This window comes from Dendrobium catenatum, unplaced genomic scaffold, assembly GCF_001605985.2.
Source record: "Dendrobium catenatum unplaced genomic scaffold, ASM160598v2 fragScaff_scaffold_752, whole genome shotgun sequence".
NCBI classification, from domain to species: Eukaryota; Viridiplantae; Streptophyta; class Magnoliopsida; order Asparagales; family Orchidaceae; genus Dendrobium; species Dendrobium catenatum.
Window position 1 is genome coordinate 74,489 of NW_021319214.1, and position 18,266 is coordinate 92,754.

General features: G+C 36.7%; 1 protein-coding gene across 3 annotated transcripts in view; it reads left to right on the forward strand.

The window, feature by feature from the left end:
• The window catches only part of LOC110103485 (K(+) efflux antiporter 6), a 73,862-nt gene that overhangs the window by 29,599 nt on the left and 25,997 nt on the right, over positions 1–18,266 (forward strand). For 2 of the 3 annotated variants that reach the window (XM_028696498.1, XM_028696499.1), the window contains exons 8-15: positions 1,496–1,567; positions 1,690–1,773; positions 10,746–10,814; positions 11,093–11,170; positions 11,258–11,346; positions 12,001–12,141; positions 12,401–12,497; positions 12,599–12,652. In XM_028696498.1, coding sequence (XP_028552331.1) covers positions 1,496–1,567; positions 1,690–1,773; positions 10,746–10,814; positions 11,093–11,170; positions 11,258–11,346; positions 12,001–12,141; positions 12,401–12,497; positions 12,599–12,652 — 684 coding nt within the window. The remainder of the gene's footprint in view (positions 1–1,495; positions 1,568–1,689; positions 1,774–10,745; positions 10,815–11,092; positions 11,171–11,257; positions 11,347–12,000; positions 12,142–12,400; positions 12,498–12,598; positions 12,653–18,266) is intronic. The other variant, XM_028696500.1, reaches the window with a different exon arrangement.

Sequence of the window (18,266 nt, forward strand, 5' to 3'; positions counted from 1 at the left end):
AAAATTTAATAATATGCAGCTTTTTCTGTTGGGCTCATTTTGATTATCAAGTAAATTGGGATGAAAGTTACAGAAAATATTTGCCAGATTGTTGGTAATGAGATAATGTGCAAAAATAATGAAAATAAAAATCTTTTTTGGGGAAGGCTTCTCATACCTAGATGGATCTGGATGTTGGTAATTGTTTTGGTAAATGCATATCCCTTTTTAAAGTTTTTTAGTTAGTGATGCTATAATATGATATTATTCATCAAAAAGTTATTTATTTTCAATTTTTTGCTTTTGCTGTTGTTCTCTGTGTTAATGTATTTCAACGATCATGTCTAAAAACTGTTTGTTTTCTTTTTTAATTTTTTTTTTTTGTTTTAAATTTTATATTTGGAAAGTCTTTTATTTATGGTTAGTAGGTTATGTTTATTTTTTAATATTTATGGGCATTTGATTCGTTCTTCATTATAAATAGGGTGAATCTGTAGCGAACAAGACACCAAAATATTCTTCTTCTTTAACATGATATTAGATTAGTGCCATTCCTAACCTTAGTTGCTTCCATCCCTTCTTGATTGTTAGTTGACCTCCTAGCAACCTTTATAGTGATTGCAAACTCCTCTTACATTTACAGTACACACTTACATCCTCTCTTGTTCATTCCTACGCATATAAAGCTTGCACCGTGTAGCCCCACATCACACCTCACGGACTCCTATATTATGCCAACACTACATGCTTGATTCTTTACTGTCTTGCTTCCTTAACGCGTCTCACCAGATCCCACCGAAAACCTCTCCCTAGGCCATTCAGTGTATATTTCTGGTTACATTATTGTTGTAGAGAGAGAGAGGGTTTTGTTTTCCTACTTTTTTGCATCTATCATTTAACATAATTTCAAAACTCAAGATCACACTATTGATTATGATCTACAACTTCAATATGATAAATTGTCATCATTCATAACTTCATCTATCATAACAATAAAACAAATTAGGAAGTTAAAAAAAAGGAAGTACCTATCAACATTTATTGTTAAAGTAGATGTTATTACATCAAGAGGGATTACTAGGAGGTGTTGCAGTTCTGTTGAGGACTATTGATTGCTACACTTTTTGAGAGATAAAATATAGGTGGAGCTAATGGGATATGTTATTACCTTTTGTTTATTCTTCTTATCCAAATGCCTTTATTGTTTCATTCTTGCTTGGATTTTTTATTATGGAAATTGATCATAGGAATATTTAGATTTTCTTGAGCTTCATTCCTTCTATTAACATCCTTGAATGATTTTCCTGTCCACAGGATTATTATTTGTTTTATGTCCGTTTTAAGTGAAAAATTGGTCATTAGTGATTTTTCACAGGCAATTTGATGATATTAGTTTGGAACTATTTCAGTCAGAAGTGATCTATTTTATAATGCATTGCTCAATTTCAATATTATACTTCTGCCATTATATAGATATATGCTCTTTATAGTTGATGTTATTTCTTTTCTGCTGTAGGTTGAGACAGTGGCCCAATTTGGAGTTATTTTTCTTCTTTTTGCGCTAGGATTAGAGTTCTCGACCGCAAAGGTGACATTTGACATTTGATTCTCTTTTTAATATGATATCAAGTCAAAACATTTTCAATTATTGCAACAACAATCCATTCCAGCAGGATGTTAACATGGAATTAAATCAAAATGCAATTGCAGATCCGGGTGGTTCGTGCTGTGGCTATTCTTGGTGGCCTACTTCAAATTCTTCTCTTTATGTGCTTATGTGGGATCACTGCCTCGGTCCGTCCGAATGCTCTGATATTTTTTGGTCATACTTTTTCTAAATGTTATCTGTCCTAATGGAAAATAGTTTTATATTTCTCATGTTCTGTTAATATCACATATGCATGCCTGTTTATATGTTTATGTAACTTGGTAACATTACCGTAGCTGTGGTCATATAGTTAATGCCATTTCAAAAAAGCATATTGAATGGGGTAAGCTGTTGATTTTTGTCATACTTTTATCATTTGTTCTTCAAGTAATTTGCTGAATTTCATTATTGCACGGCTACTGTCTACAAGCCTCATATTAATTACTTGGGGTTGCTTAGGAATAAATTTTTTTGATAATTGAATCGCCTGTGCCTTATGGATGATACTTATCCAAACAAATATTGGAACTGTTAGAAATCAGAGGTTTGAGAAGAAAAGCTTAAGTTTATTACAATATTGTTGACCCTTCTCTGTAGAAAAAAAACAAAAAAATAAAAAAATAAAAAAATCGTACCTGCCCGCACGTCGTCGCCGCACGAGACAACGAGACGGCGTATATCCATGCTGAATTTTTGGAGCCCACAAATATTTAAATTGCATAATCGGGTATTGAGGCATTTTTCGTTCGTGAGGCGAGGCGTAAGCGTCAAGGCGTTTTGAGGCGTAAGCCTCAAAATCAAAAGATTGCGTAAACTTAAAATGATAAATTTTTTATATACTAACGAGTAAAAATATAAAACATAAAAAAGCACATGATATGAAGTGAAATCAAAATATCCCAATAATAAGACAATATGAAATATAGTTCAACTCAAATTCTATCTTTTCTACATCACAATATTCTTTTCATTAACATATAATTTCAAAAATAAATAGCAATGAATATAACAATATGTCGGGCAGCCAATGGTCCAAGGGGGTGCTGTCCCCTGGCGGGGTTTGACCCGCTCGGTCAGGTCGCGGGGTCAAGGGACAATGCCCTTATGAGGGTTTCCGGGGGCAGCGCCCTCATAACAAATTTTTATTGTAAGAGTAATTTTGATGTTCTGCATATTTTTAAAGTTCGTAAGTCGTTTGTATGGAAAGATATCAAGCAGTACTGAGAATGTACTTAGCGGTACCGAGCATGTACCTAGTAGTACCAAGCATTGTTGTACCGAATGGTACTGAGCATGTACCTAGCTATTCCGAGCGATACCAAGCAGTATCGAGACAGACCAATTGTGGAACCTTATTAGGTTAGGGTTTTTTTTATTTAATTTTAAGAGGCGGACGCCTCTAAAATATGAGGCGAGGCATGCCTTGAGGCGCGCCTCAATGAACATGAGGTGTACGCCTCAATGCCAGCTCTCATTGCATAGGCTTTGAGGCTTAAAAGTCTAAATTTGCGCTGAGGCGCATCTCTTATTGCACAATTTAAACCATGGTTTTTTATGCAACCTAGTCCCTCCCTATTTATAGATATTTTCAATTTGCATTCATAAAGAAACAAATAACTCTAAATTATTATAGAATAATGAGTAATACAATTTTTCCTAAATCAGCAGCCTAGCTATGGAAGGAATTAATATGATCCAGGAGGTCTTCCCACGGATTACTGTTCATAGCCGCGGGATCGTCTTTGGAACAAGAGGTTGAGATTTAACACTCCTCAAGCTGGGGAATATAGATCTGTCATTCCCAGCTTGACAATCATTCTGATAAAGGCAGAGTTGTCCAATCCTTTGGTAAGGATGTTTGCAAGTTGATCCTTCGATGATACATAATCGATACATACTAGACCACTGCCTAGTTTTTTTTTAATAAAATGTATGTTCACTTCTATGTGCTTGGTCTCATCATACTGGACTGGATTGTGGGCTATACTGATTGCTGATTTGTTATCACAATGTAGCTTCATGGGGTCATCCAACTTGATCTTTAAATCTTTTAGAATTATTTTGATCTACAATAACTCACATATTTCCAAGGCCATAGATCTATATTCTGCTCTGCACTAGATCTTGCCACCACAGTTTGTTTCTTGCTTCTCCATGTAACTAGGTTTCCTTTAACAAAAAAATGTGCATTATCTAGAGGTAGATCTTCTATTTACTGGTGATCCCGCATATTTAGCATCCGTGTATACTTCTTGGGTTATTCCACGATCTCTCTTAAAGAGAATTCCTCTTCCTGGGTTTCCTTTAAGGTAGTGCATTATCCTGTCTACCGCTTGCATGTGAACCTGGTTTGGATTCTGCATAAACTGACTGACCATGCTTACAGCAAATGCTATATCTGGTATAGTGTGGGAAATGTAGATCAATTTTCCTACAAGTCTCTAGTAGGCTCCTGTATCTGCATCTAGATCTTCTCTAGCTTCCCCCATTTTAACATTAGGTTCTACTGGTGTCGGTGCTGGTTTACAAGCTAGTTTACCTGTTTCTTTTAAAAGATCTTTGATGCATTTCTATTGTGAAATGAAGATTCTTTTGCTGGAGTGAGCTACTTCAAATCCGAGAAAGTATTTTAGTCTACCAAGTTTTTTGATGTCAAATTCCTTAGAAAGACTTTTCCTTAAACTTTATCCTCTTCGTTATTTCTAGTCAAGATAATATCATCCATAATAATATTGTTACTCCCCCCTGAGTCTGAGTGTTTAAAGAATAATGTATGATCCCTTTGACTTTGTTTATATCCATTAAGAAGCATGAATTTTGAGAATCTTCCGAATCAAGCCCCTGGGGATTGTTTGAGCCCATATAGAGTATTTTTTAATTTGCACACCTTGTTACCTTCAGATTTTTCCTTCTTTAAACCCTGGTGGTATTTCCATAAAAATCTCTTCTACTAGATTCCCCATGTCGGGATGTATTTTTCACATCCATTTGTTCCAGATACCAATTGTACTTAGCTGCTAGTGAGAGTAGTATTCTGACAATGTTCATCTTGGCTACAGGTGCAAAGGTTTCTTGATAGTCAATGTCATATGTTTGAGTGTACCCTTTTGCCACTAGACTTTCCTTATATCTTTCTAGTGTGCCATCAGCTTTATACTTTACGGAGAACACCCATTTGCGTCCAACCGATTTTTTCCCTGTCGGTAGATTGATGATCTCCCATGTTTTGCTCTTTTTTAGGGTCTGCATTTCATCTATCATGTAATTTTTCCAATTTTTATTAGATAAGGACTCAGAAATATCTTTAGGAATATATATATCTTTTATTGTAACCAAGAAATTTTTGTGTGAGGATGAGAAGTTGTTGAAGGATATAGAGTTGGTTATAGGGTATAAGCTTACCTTATTTCCAGGAGATAATACAGATTCTTGGATATGCTTTAGAGTATAAACTGAATTTATACGCCTGGAGTATTCCTTCTCAAATCTAATGACAACTTTAGTTTTTTTTCCCTATCTTGGTTTTCTGGTGGATTGGTTCGAGGTGGTGGAGGAAGGTCAATAGTGTTAGTTCATTTTCCTCATCTTCCTCAAGTTCAGTCTCCCCCTGAAGACGAGGCTTGAAAAAATAGTAATTTTGTTCATCAAAGGTAACATCAATAGAGACAAGGGTTTTTCTTGTAGGTGGATGATAACACTTGTAACCTTTTTGGGTTGCTAAATAACCAATAAAGATGCATTTGAGTGCTCTTGGATCTAGTTTTCCTCTATTTTGACTGTAAATATGAACGTAGGCTGTGCACCTAAAGATTTTTGATATAAGGTTATGATAGGTTCGAAATTCGGGGTAAAATGAGGATAAAATTTTCATTGGAGTTTTGAGTACAATGGTTGTTGAAGGTTGTCAGTTTATGAGATAAGTTGCAGTTAGGAGAGCTTCCCCCCAATAGGATTTGAGTATATTGTAGTGGAATAGAAAAGCTCAAGTGGAGCCTAGAAGGTGACAATTTTTTCTCTTTAGAACCTCATTTTGTTGTGGGGTGTGAATGCAAGAGGAGTCGTGGATGATCCCTTCACTTTGAAAGTAGGAGGAAAGGGTTTGGTTGAAATAGTTTTTGGCATTATCGGAGGGAAATATCCTTATTTTCACCCCGAATTGATTTTGGATCATGATATGAAAAATGGGAAGAATGGTGCTTACATCAGATTTATTTTTGAGGAAATAGATCCAATAGATTCTAGTGCAATCATCAATGAAAAATACAAACCATCAAGCTCCAAAGATATTGAGGATTTTTTAGGGTCCGCATGTATCACTGTAAATAAGGTAGAAATGAGTATCACATCTCTCATTTTTGTTTGGGAAAGGAAGTTCTTTTATGCTTGGCTAACTCACATGTTTCATAATGAAAATATTTATTTTCTAATTTCTAAAAAAGTTGTGGATACATATGTCTTAGGACATCAAAATATGGGTGTCCTAACCTATAGTGATGAAGCTAAATAATGGAATTCTTATCAACCAAGGATAACATAGTGCAACTTTTTTTAGATTTGTTTAGTTTTTTTGAGTAGTACAATCCAGCTTTCTCCTTAGATGTCCAATCTTCTTCCCCTATCTTTGGTCATGAAATAAGCAATTGGTAGGGTTAAATAATGCTTGATAATTATGATCATTGGTAAGTTTTTGTATTGAAATTAGATTTGTGGATAATTGAGGAATGTGGAGCACATTTTTTAGGGTGAGTGGGGGAGATAATGTTATGTCTCATTGGCCTGTTGCCGTGGTAAGAGAACCATCAACAGTGATGATTTTCTTATTGCTTAGGCAAGGAGCATAGTTGATGAAGTGGTTAGGTGAGTGGGTTATGTGGTTTGTGGCTCATGAGTTAATGATCCATAATTCCTTTAAATGATTTCTAGAGGCACTTAAACTAATAGAAATCGGAAAATTACCTGAGAGTGCGAGTGAGGAAGATGCATTTGATTTTTCAAGGGATGCCAGGAGTCATTTTAAGGGTTGTTTGGTATGCAGAATTAGGAGGGTAAAATAATTAACTTACATGCATTTCATAAATTAGGTCGTTTGGTTGGTTTTAAGCAGAACATATGTAATTCCTCCAAAGCATAAGCGGTGTATGTATTGCGACGGTCCCTTTGCGTGACTTCAAAACCTGCTCAAATTGAGCGGGTTACAAAATCACTCGCTGGTTCGCGTGGGGCAAAGCTTCCAACGAGTCGCATGGGGAAAAGCTTCCACCTGCGCCAGCCTCGTGAACGGGCTTTCCGCCGGCCTGGCCATCTTATACATCGGGTACCCGGCCACAAACGAAATCAACGAGATCCCCATTCCCACTGTCGGAATCCCTAATCCTCATCCCCATCCAACGTTGTCCTACACAGACACTACAACTGTCACCGCCAAAAGCATCGAAGCCCTTGTAGAGAAATAATACCAATTGAAGAATCTCCACGTTGTTTCCCGCTCTCTTTTGTCGGCTTCTCCGAATTGCTCGGCGCCGAAGGCGACCACGCAGGGCCTTATGCCTCCGGCCCCTACCGTGGTTAGGAGGAGAGAGAAGTATAGGACAGCAAGCTGCCATGTTGAAGCCTCCTTGCAATGGTGAGCGGCGCCGATGGAGCAAAGCGACGGGCGGTGGCGGCTTTAGCCATGGCATATGGTGCTCTTCTGTAAAGTAACTCACCATGTTTGCTGAGAACCCCACCACCGCTAACTTCTCCGAAACCTCATTTGCTACAGTTCAAACAACCATCTTTAGAAGAAGAAGAGGAAGAATAATAATAATGGTATATATTTTTTGATTAATTATCGAAGATGAAAGGCATGGTTTTGATCCGCTAACTTCTCCGAAACCTCATTAGCTTCAGGTGCGTTTCTCTTCATTTGAATGCTGCAATAAACAATTTAAATGAAATTTAATATAATTGATTAGCATTATAGCAAACAGGAACTCATCAATTTTAAGACCTTGTGTTGCCTACTTTAAAAATTTGTGCTTTGGCAATCCACATTTCTCAAATTTTTTGGTCCCGATATCCTGACTCAATATTTTCCCCTTTAATAGTATTTTAGCAGTGGTTATAGAAGGAACATAATCCAAAATTAATTATGATAAAAAACACTTTTACTTTACTCTAGATCTACCTAACCAAATAAGGGAAACAATTCTCCTGCGTTTATTTTACAGACAACCAAACAATCTCAAAGTATTCAGAATACATTACATTTACTTTACATTGCATTCTCTTTTCAGGCAACCAAACAGCCCCTTAGTGTATCAATATCTTCTTCATTGAGTTCTCCAAGGCCAGACTGTGCTTCTGGGTTGGGCTGTCTTGTAATATTGTTGGCATGCGATGTGCTCCTTATTTTAGTTTTTTGATTCGGCTCATTACTTGGGGTTTTCCATGTATTTTCCAACACACTTCCTTTGTGTGTCTTGACTTTTTGTAATAATTGCACCAAAGTGAGTCTTGTCTTTGATTTTTGAGGAATCTTTACCTTTCTCTTTCCATGATGATTCTTTGTTCATCACCATTGCTGAAATCTAACATCACTCCTCATCGGCTTTCTTCCGCGCGGATGAGAGAAATAGTTTCATTGAGTGATGATGTCTCCTCTTTGTCGAGGATCTAGACTCTAACCTAGTCAAATTTTGCATTTAGTCCTGCAATAAAATCATAAACTCTATCTTTTTTAATAAAGTTCTTTAGGATTGCAGCATCTTCCGAACATCTGGTTTCTATGCATCTATAATGATCAAGTTTTTGCCACATATTTTGTAGAAGGGCGGCATACTCCGTCATGGTCTTACTCCATTGCTTTGTGTTTCCAACTTTGACTTTAATTTCAAAGATTTGTGCCGCATCACGAGCTTTGGAGAAGGTCTGTCTTGCAATCCCATATGTCCTTTGTAGTGGAAAGGAACATTAATGTAGACAAAGGGGGGGTCAACACTAGTCCAAAATAAATCAAATTTTGGCTTCCCTTGAGTCTAGTAGTTCATCATATTTGAGCTAAACTTTTAGTTCATTTATGAGCTGGACTTTAGTTCATTTATTGAACTAAGGGTTAGCTCATTATGAGCTAACATTTTAGTTCATTTATTATCTTTTAAGTAAATGTTTTTAGGCTTTTTATGTTATAGTCTTTTGGGTTTCCAATGGGACTTTTGGAATCCCAAGTGTGGTGTTTAGTATTCCTATGTATGACCCCTTTGTTTCCACCAAGGTTTTAAGATTTTTATGTTTGCCTCTTGGGATCTCACGGCTGGACTCCTTCCGTGGCCGTGGCTCTTTGGTCCGTGCGGTTCCTTCGTTTCCCGTGGCTGTGGCTCTTTGGTCCGTGCGGTTCCTTCGTCTCCCGTGGCTGTCTCCTTGGTTCCTGGTTTGGGTGTTAAACCGTGAGCTTGGGGGGGAGATTCCTATGCTTTTTAATGCTTAGTTTTATGTGTTAGAATTTATGTATGTGTCCTTTTGTATTCCCCTTTCATACCTATAAATATGAGGGGTTATGTATTGTTTGAAATAGTTGAAGTGAATGATATTTGATTTTTGGAAAAAAATTTGTTAACCTGCGGGTTGCTTGGAAATCCTGCGGGCTCTTTCCACCCTTCTTTCTCATCCCCTCCGGAAATCCTGCGGGCTCTTTCCAACCTTTCTTCTCGGGCTTCTAATCTCTTTCGTCTCTCCGCAAGTGCCACTCCACCTGTATCCTTCTTCTCTAAGTGAAGCAACTTTAGGGTGTCGTCATTTTGTTTGCAAGAGTTGTTTGTATTGTTGTAAGTTTTCTTTTGTTTAGTTTAATTTGAAATGTAAGAGTTTGTTCGTCCTTTTTTCATCCCTTTAGTCTTTTCGTAAATAGAAGTCCGTCTTTCTTTTTTGCGATCGAAAGATATAGGTTCTCTATATCTTTTGCCCGCATCAAACATAAATGTATCGTTAATTTCTAGATTCATGGAATTTCACAACCATGAAATAATCATGGAGTCTGCTTCATCCCATGCCCCAGAAATAGGATCTCCTTGTCTTGGCCCCCTCCGAGAAGGTGGTGTATTTTTCCTTTCCCTTTTATATAAGTTTTCACAAATTGAGACCACTTTACGTAGTTCTCTCCGTTTAGACGATAAGAATAGGGCACGAGACTCCTCCAAGCCGGAGTCGTCGGGTCTTGTTCGGCTTCGTTGCTTCGCAGGAGACTTCTTAGGCTCCTTCATGGCTGTTCTTCTACGCTCCTTTGACGAGTTTCCCTTCCTGTGGATCAGTTTTGCTGCATCGCAGTAGGCTTCTTTGGCTCCTTCGTGGCTGTTCGACTACGCTCCTTCGGTGACTTTCCCTTCCTATTGGATCGGGATACTTTCTTAACAGGAGACTTCTTCGAGGGCAAAGCTTCGACTTTTCCTTCCTTGGCTCCAACTTCGTCGTCTGTCGGCGAGAAGAACTTGTCTTGTGGCTTCGTTGTCCGTCCGTGAGGAGCAAGCAACTTCCGTTTAGGGCAATGAAGGACTTTCCTCACAAAGTTTTCCTCTTCAATCCCTCCGACGCTTTGATACCATGCTAGAAATCAGAGGTTTGAGAAAAGTTAGTGTTTTTATGCAACCTATTCCCTATTTATAGATCTATACAAAGTGCATTGATAAAGAAACAAATAACTCTAAATTATTATAGAATAATGAGTAATACAATCCTTCTTAAATCAGCAGCCTAGCTATGGAAGGAATTAATGTGATCTAGACGGTCTTTCCATGGATTATTGTTCCTAGCTGTGGGATCGTCTTTGGAACGCGAGGCTGAGATTTAACTGGAACAAACTTGCATCTGAGATTGTATGAGTTTTTTTAAGCTATTATGTAAAGCATAAAGCTTGCTTTGTCAGGAAAATAAGAGGAATTTTGCTCGATAATTTTAGAAGTTGCTGCACCTTTTTGGTTCTATGTTGTTTGCGGTTCAAATGTGATAGTTTCTTTCCTTCTATGTATTCTATCTTCACATTTCCTATTTATTATTTATATTACATGGCTGTCAATATAAGAATGAGTTAATATTTTCTTTCTTTGCAAGCTAATTTTTTATTTGTCTGCATGCTTATTCACTGCAGTTGTGTGGGGGTAAAGCTACAGAAGGTGTATTTGTTGGTGCTTTTTTGTCGATGTCCTCAACAGCTGTGGTAATTATCCCTCATGTTTCTAGATTACTAGGAAGCTGTGATTAAATACTTAACTGTAAATATTATTTTATTAGATAAGGCGTTTACTTGGGTTTTTTATGTACTAAAACATTTCTGTTGGTTGCTCATCTTTGAGAAATTAGTGCGTGTGTTTCTGTTGGCTTCAGAAAAACGCACATTTTGTAGCACTATTTGTGAATTCTCTAATGAGATTTTTACCGCTTTTTTAATTTCGTAACTTTAAGCAGCTATAATATTTACTTAAATTTTCTGCTTAGGTTTTGAAATTTTTGATGGAAAGGAATAGTATCAATGCTCTCCATGGTCAAGTTACTGTAGGAACTCTTATTCTCCAGGTACTGTATCACATTTGGTGAAGATTCTCTGAAGTATGATAAATAACTGATCTTGCAATTTTGATTTGCCCCATATATTGTCTTCAGGATTGTGCTGTTGGTTTGCTATTTGCTCTGCTTCCTGTTCTACGTGGCACATCTGGCATTCTTCAAGGAGCAATATCAATGACTAAATCGTAAGTGAATAAGCTAACTTGATGTTCTATATGTGTTACTCGGCTTTTTTGCTCGACGAAAGCACAAGAAAGTTCCCTGGCCACCCTCTGACCAGATTGAAATGTCTCAACAGTAGGAAATTTTGTATGACTCCTTGCTCATGTTTCCTCAATGCTATGATTCAGACGGAACTTAGATTGTAACTTTGAATGATTGCTATATTATTTTAGTAGGCTTTGGTGTTTATGGCATTCCTCGTGAGTTTTGCTCTTCATATGATGTTAAGTTACTACGTAATTCTTATGTAACTATAAGCAGCAATATCGTAACAATGCTTCCGTAACCTTAAAACTTTTAATCTTTCTTACTTCCTATTAAAACATGAATGGTGCCTTATGTTTCACTTACTGCACTCTACATTTTTCTCTTTTTTCCAAATTTTGCTTTTCAATTGATGATTTCTAATTCTAGAAATGTCTCCTTTCTATTGGTTAATATGGTAAGCCAGAGAAAAGGTGTACGTTGAACGTGGAGTTCTTGAAAAAAATAAAAAAAAAAATTTCCTCTGTGCACGCGACGTGGTTCTATTTTGAAAAAAATGAATTAAACAGCTGTGCTGATGTCTAATAGAACCAAATCTTATTATCTTCTTGTAATAGTTTATTTTAAAGCAGATGTTCCATCATGAGATCACCTCGCTTACGCATGGTAGAAAGTGATTTTTTTAGAGCTGTCTCTTGTGTGCCAAGTGGTCTGACAAAGCTGTGGTGCTCCATGTGGCACTGGGTGGTTGTAAGATATAGGACCGTTATGAGGTGCGTTAAGCATTAATCGTAGGTCAATCAAACTCCATAAAAACAGAATATTGAATAACCTTTTATAGGAGGGATTTTCTTTATTTTGGCATAAATTTCATCCTTTACTTTTTATCTGACTGCAAAATTGAAGAAGTTTATAATTTCTTTTGTCCACGCAATTTTAGTCTAAAAATGATTTCTGCATGTTTTTGAAAATTTTATTTATGAATTTTTATTCTTGTCTAATGGTTGAATTTTTGAAATATCTTTTCACCAGTTTGGTCCTACTCTGCACTTTCTTGACAATTCTTTCTATTCTATCCCGGACATGTGTCCCTTGGTTTCTTAAGCTAATGATAACCCTTTCATCTCAGGTATGTTGTCTTTAACTGAGTATGAATTGTAAAGATCAGTTGAGTTTATATACATATTTATATATATTGCAGTTATTTCTAACCATTTTGCTCAAGTGCAGACCAATGAACTTTACCAATTGGCCTCAGTAGCTTTCTGTTTGCTTGTTGCTTGGGTTTGTACTCTGAACTCCTATCTTGATACTGATTCATTGTTGGAGCTGAAATTGTTGATTGTTTGTTGTTACTAATATTATGTGAGCATTTTCCTTAAAATTTTGGATGCATCATGTCAAAGTATAAGGGCATGTAAGGTTCAACACCACATATCGGACAGTGGGATTGCATTAACAGGTGTCAATTGACAGCTGTTTAAATTTTGCCTTTTTAAGATGACTGAGGATTATAACATTTATGTAACTAATTGACATAATTTTTTTATTGTTTTGTCTATAAAAGATATTTATGTTGAAATGAAATTATTTTTAATATATGTAAAAGGAGAATTTGATTTGCATGATTTTTAACTATTAACTTTAGTAGAATATATTTTTATTCCTATTGCTTTCATATTTGATAAAGTTCTAAGAGAAGTAATCTAAGGAATTCGAGAAAAGGTGTTAATAATATTTATATTCAAGTCATTAAGAATATATATACATGAGCTATTATTTGTGCTCAAACATGAGGTGGTTAGATCAAGTCTTGTTCTATTTCAGTTGGATTACATCAAGGATCAGCTTTAAGCCCCATATTTTTTTCCTGTAGTCATGTATGTTCTTGCCCAACATTTGCAAGAGGATGTATCCTGGTGTATGGTTTTTTTTTGTTGATATTCTTCTTATTGATAATACTAGAGAGGGAGTTGATGAAACACTTGAATTATGGAGTTCAACCTTAGAGTCTAAAGGTTTTCATTTGAGCAGATCACAAATTGAATACATGGAGTGTAATTTTAGTAGTAATAAAGCAAATGGTGGGATTGTGATATTGGGTGATCAATTCATTAAAAAGAGTGTACATTTTAAATATATCGGGTCTCTTGTTCAAAGCGATTGTGAAATACTGGGGATATAATTTGTATAATTCAAATTGGATGATTGAAGATGAGGAATTCATTCTGCCTGTTGTGTGATAGGTAAGTATATCTCAAATTTAAGAGAAATTTTTATAAGATGGTGGTGAGGCTTGCGATGTTTTATGGTGCATAATGTTGGCCATTAAAAGCAAAGCATAAAATTAAGTGTTGTAGAGATGAAGATGCATTGGTGGATGAGTGGCTTCACACCTAAGGATAGAATGCAAAACGAGTATATACGTGAGAAGGTTGGAGTAGCTCCAAAGGCAAAAATAAGATTAGATAGAGTAGCCTTAGATGATTTGGTCACATAAACATTGATTTTTCAATGATCCTTTTGGGAGAGTAGATGAGATCCGACCTATGTTAAAGAAAGGTAGTGGTAGACTTAAAAAGACTTGGTTAGAGTATTATAAATGAGATTTTTTTTAATTAAATTTAAATGAGACTCTTCATAGGATCAATGGAGAAAAATGATTCATATAACAAATTTTATGTAGTGGGATAAAAGGCTTGTTATTGTTGTTGTATTTTTTTAGTTATTATTGTACTTTAATACATTATGTTAATACTATGGTGTACTCGAAAATGATGCACTGTATGGTTTGAATATATAAAAAAGGTATGCAAAGGCCATTGTATTTAGGGGTGTCAATATTTGACATGATCCGAAAAATCGATTCGACCCGACCCAAAAATTTCGGGTTAGGGTCAGCACGTTTAAGAAACGGGTTGGGTTCAGGTTCAGGGTTTCGACCTGTTTTTAAAATTGGGTCGGGTTAACCCGAAAACTTGAAACCAACCCGGGTTGACCCGGGAATTGCGTCCGCATTTGTTAATGCCCAATCGTGTGAGTGCGACCAGCAATTGTGCGTGATCGCATTTGGCATCGTGTGATGAGTGCCTGTCCTGACCGCGTCTGAGTATCTGATGTCTCGTCACATGAGAGAGCTGTTCCATCGTCCGTGTTGGCGCCTGGTTGGGAAGTGGGAATGTAGTCCCGTGGAGGGCGAGCATTTGCCGACGTCGCCCAGCTCTGCCTCGACAATGAGCACAACCATCAGCTTCCTAGTTCCCACCCTCGCCTAACCCGCCTTGCCACTTAGCTGTTTGTCAGCCAATCACCACTCGCCAGTGTCGCCAGCCCGCAAATTCAAAATTGAGTGGGTCCGCAGGGCATGCCGGGTCAACCCGGCAACCCAAGCTGGTTGATTTCCTGACCCATTTGCACAAATAGGTCGGGTTAGGGTCAATCCATTTAAAGCTGGGTCAATTCGGGTTCGACCTGAACCCGACCCACGGACCCGTTTTGACACTAATTGTATTGGTGCCAAGGTGCAATGTCAAATATTCGAGGGTTCCCACACCATGAAGGAATGTGAGTAAAGAAGCTAGTTCATGAAATTAGAATTAAGATAAAAACTTAGAATATAAGTCCTCTTACTGACAAATTCATGGAATAATACATTTAATGATTCATGTAAAAATAAATATTCTATGTATTTAGGAAACTAAATGAGTTGGAGATTTGGTTAAGGAGATTTATAGTTTAGGATTTAAATTATGGTATTTAGGTATGATTTATACGAAAAATGATGTAGGTGTGATTATAGATAAGAGTTTGAAGCATAATGATGTAGAAATCAATAAAATTAGAGGTAAATTATAGCTTTAATTTTTTTTGTTAATGTTAAGTTATTAATATTTTAAGTGCATATGCTCCTCAAATATGTTGGAATGACATAGAAGAATTAATCCGAATGATCTCTCTTGAATAAAGTGTTTTTATTCGAGGAGATTTAAATGCACATATTGATAGAGTGGTAGAATATTTTAAAAATATTCATGGTGACTATAGATTTGGAGTGACTTATGAAGGTAGTAGGCCCATATTAGATTTTGCTCTTGCTTATGATTTTGTAATTGCTATATCTTATTTTAAAAAAGGTAGGAACATCTTATCACTTATAAGAATGAATATAGTAAAACTCAGATTGATTATTTTCTTATAAAAAATAAATCACATAAATTGCAAAGTTATTTCGAGTGAAAGTTATGTACCCAACATAACTTTATTAGTTTTGGACTTTAAGATGATGTTGCAAAACATGAAACAACAACAACAACATCAAGCCTTTATCCCACTACGTGGGGTCGGCTATCCTTTTTCTCCATTGTGTCATATTAAAAGTCAAATTCTCGTTTAAATCTAATAAAGAAAGGTCATTCCTAATATTTTCTAACCAAGTCTTTTTAGGTCTACCCCTACCTTTCTTAACCTCTGTTTAAAATTGCGCAATAAGAGGCGTGCCTTGAGGCGCGCCTCTGCGCAATTTGACCCAAAATCGCCTCGAGGCTTACGCAATTCCTCTCCTGGCAGAGGCGTATGCCTCACTTGGACTGAGGCGCGCCTCAGAGGCGCAATTGCGCAATTCTGGCAGAGGCGTACGCCTCATAGGAATGGGCCCACCCACTTAAAATGAAGAGTTTTTCTTCCTTAAACCCGCACGGCTCCCTTCCTGCACGCTGTGTTCACGAAACAGAGGGCTCCCGCACGCTTTGTTCGCGAAACAGAGGGCTCCCGCACCCGTTAGCTTCCCTTCCCGCCGCTTCTCTCGCCGGCGCCGCCTCTCTCCGGCGAAGTTGAGGTGTCCGACCGCCCTCTAGGAGTACTCCACATTCGATTTTAGGTATTTTTTTTTTAGTTTAGGGTTAGATTTTTCAAGTGTAAGTAAATCTATGATTTATGTTTTTTTGATTGTTTTTGTGTTTTTGAATTTTTGTTTTAGGAGACATGGTTAGAGGCAAAGAAAAGGCGAATACGTCATTGCGGCGTGACCCTTCTTGAAAATATAGTGTGCAAGTTGATGTAGGAGGGGCATTTATTTTCTTACTTTCCTCTATTTTCATATATCATTTAGATGTTTTTATTGTAAGATAGAATATTACTATTATTTACCTTCTAAAACCCTTACTTTTTCATTTACGCAATTCTGTGTCCGTGAGGCTTACGCCTCAAACCGCCTTGAGGCTTACGCCTCGCCTCACAGACGAAAACCGCCTCGAGGCTTAATTACACAATTTTAAACCTTGTTCTTAACACAAGTCAAATCTAATACCTCTACTCTCCTAACCGGGTCATCGGAAGGCCGCCTTTTTATGTGACCAAACCATCTAAGGCGACTCTCTCTAATCTTATCTTCTATTGGAGCTACTCTAACCTTTTAACGTATATGCTCATTTCGTATCCTATCTCTAAGGGTAAAGCCTAGATTAGATAGGGGCATTTAAAAAATGTTAAAAATATATTCTTTAGAGTAAAATTTATGGTCTCAAGATTTTGATTGTTTATGAGGAAGCTAATATTATGTGAAAAAAATAGTTATTGATATTAAAATGTTGAAAAGTATATGCTTACAATATTAAAAGGAAAGCTCTTAATAATAAAAATTAGGGATTTTTACATACATAACACTCAAAACTTTTGAAAATACATATTTAACACTCAAATTATTGTATTTACTGATATACCACATAAAACTCTCATTTTCTTCAATTCTACCACTCCCTTCAAGTCCGTCAGTAATCCACGTCGTCTTCGGTGCGAAGCAACTGCCGCGTAGAGGAATAATGGAATCAACTCAGGTGTGATTCTCCACCTTCCTTCTCTCTATATAGGAGTAACTGTTAATGTGATAGCGGGGTGAAAATTAATAGCGAAAATCACCTTTACCTGGCTGCCATCGGTTCTGCCTCTGGTGAGGCATTTTTGAATATGCATTCTTCTGTTCTGCTTATTTTTTCAACCCTATCCCAAACAACACAGAAGTTCATATCCCATTATAATGCTCATGTTTGTTGACTGGGGTGTAGCATTCATCCCTCGACATCCTTTTATCCTTAAAATTTTCCCAATTTTATTTTGCTTTGGCATACAAGTGATACAATCTGTTATGCTTGCAATGGATTGCATGGTATCAAAATGAACAAATAGAAGAGGGTAGCAGTGAAGACGCTCGCGACGAAACTTCTCCATAGAACCCTAGAGCAAGTTCCGCACACGGACAGCTCTCGCGATGAAAGACGCTCGCGACGCGACAGGTCAGGCATTTCGCGGCTCCACATTGCCGGAGACATCTCCATGGCCGCAGTTGCTTCGCACGAATGTACGGAAGACGACGTTAGGCGGGATTTTTAACGGGCTTGAACGGAGTGGTAGAATTGAGAAAAAGGAGGGTTTTAAGTGGTATATCAGTAAATACAATAATTTGAGTGTTGAATATGTAATTTCATAAGTTTTAAGTGTTATGTATGTAAAAATCCCTAAAAATTATTGGTGGTAAAATCAAAATGTGTAATAAAATATTAAAAATAAGAAACTTTGTTATAAAAATTGGTTTGGATGTAAAAACTCAAAAATTGGGAAGGATGAAAGAAATCAATATGCAATGTAAAAAAATTTAGCTTTTATTGATTTATGTAATATATTAGATAATAAGGAGGTTGAAAGATGTCTGTATAAGTTCATCAAGAAAAGAGATAGGAGAAGGATCTAATTCTAGTGAAGTGCATTAAAGATGAAAATCAAAAAGTGTTTTTTTAGAAGAAAATATTCAACATAGGTTAACCTTAGTGCTTATGGAGGTTAATCTCAGTGTTTAAAAGTTTTTGTTTGAGTGGATCTAAAACCAAATACACTGTAATTTTAGTGG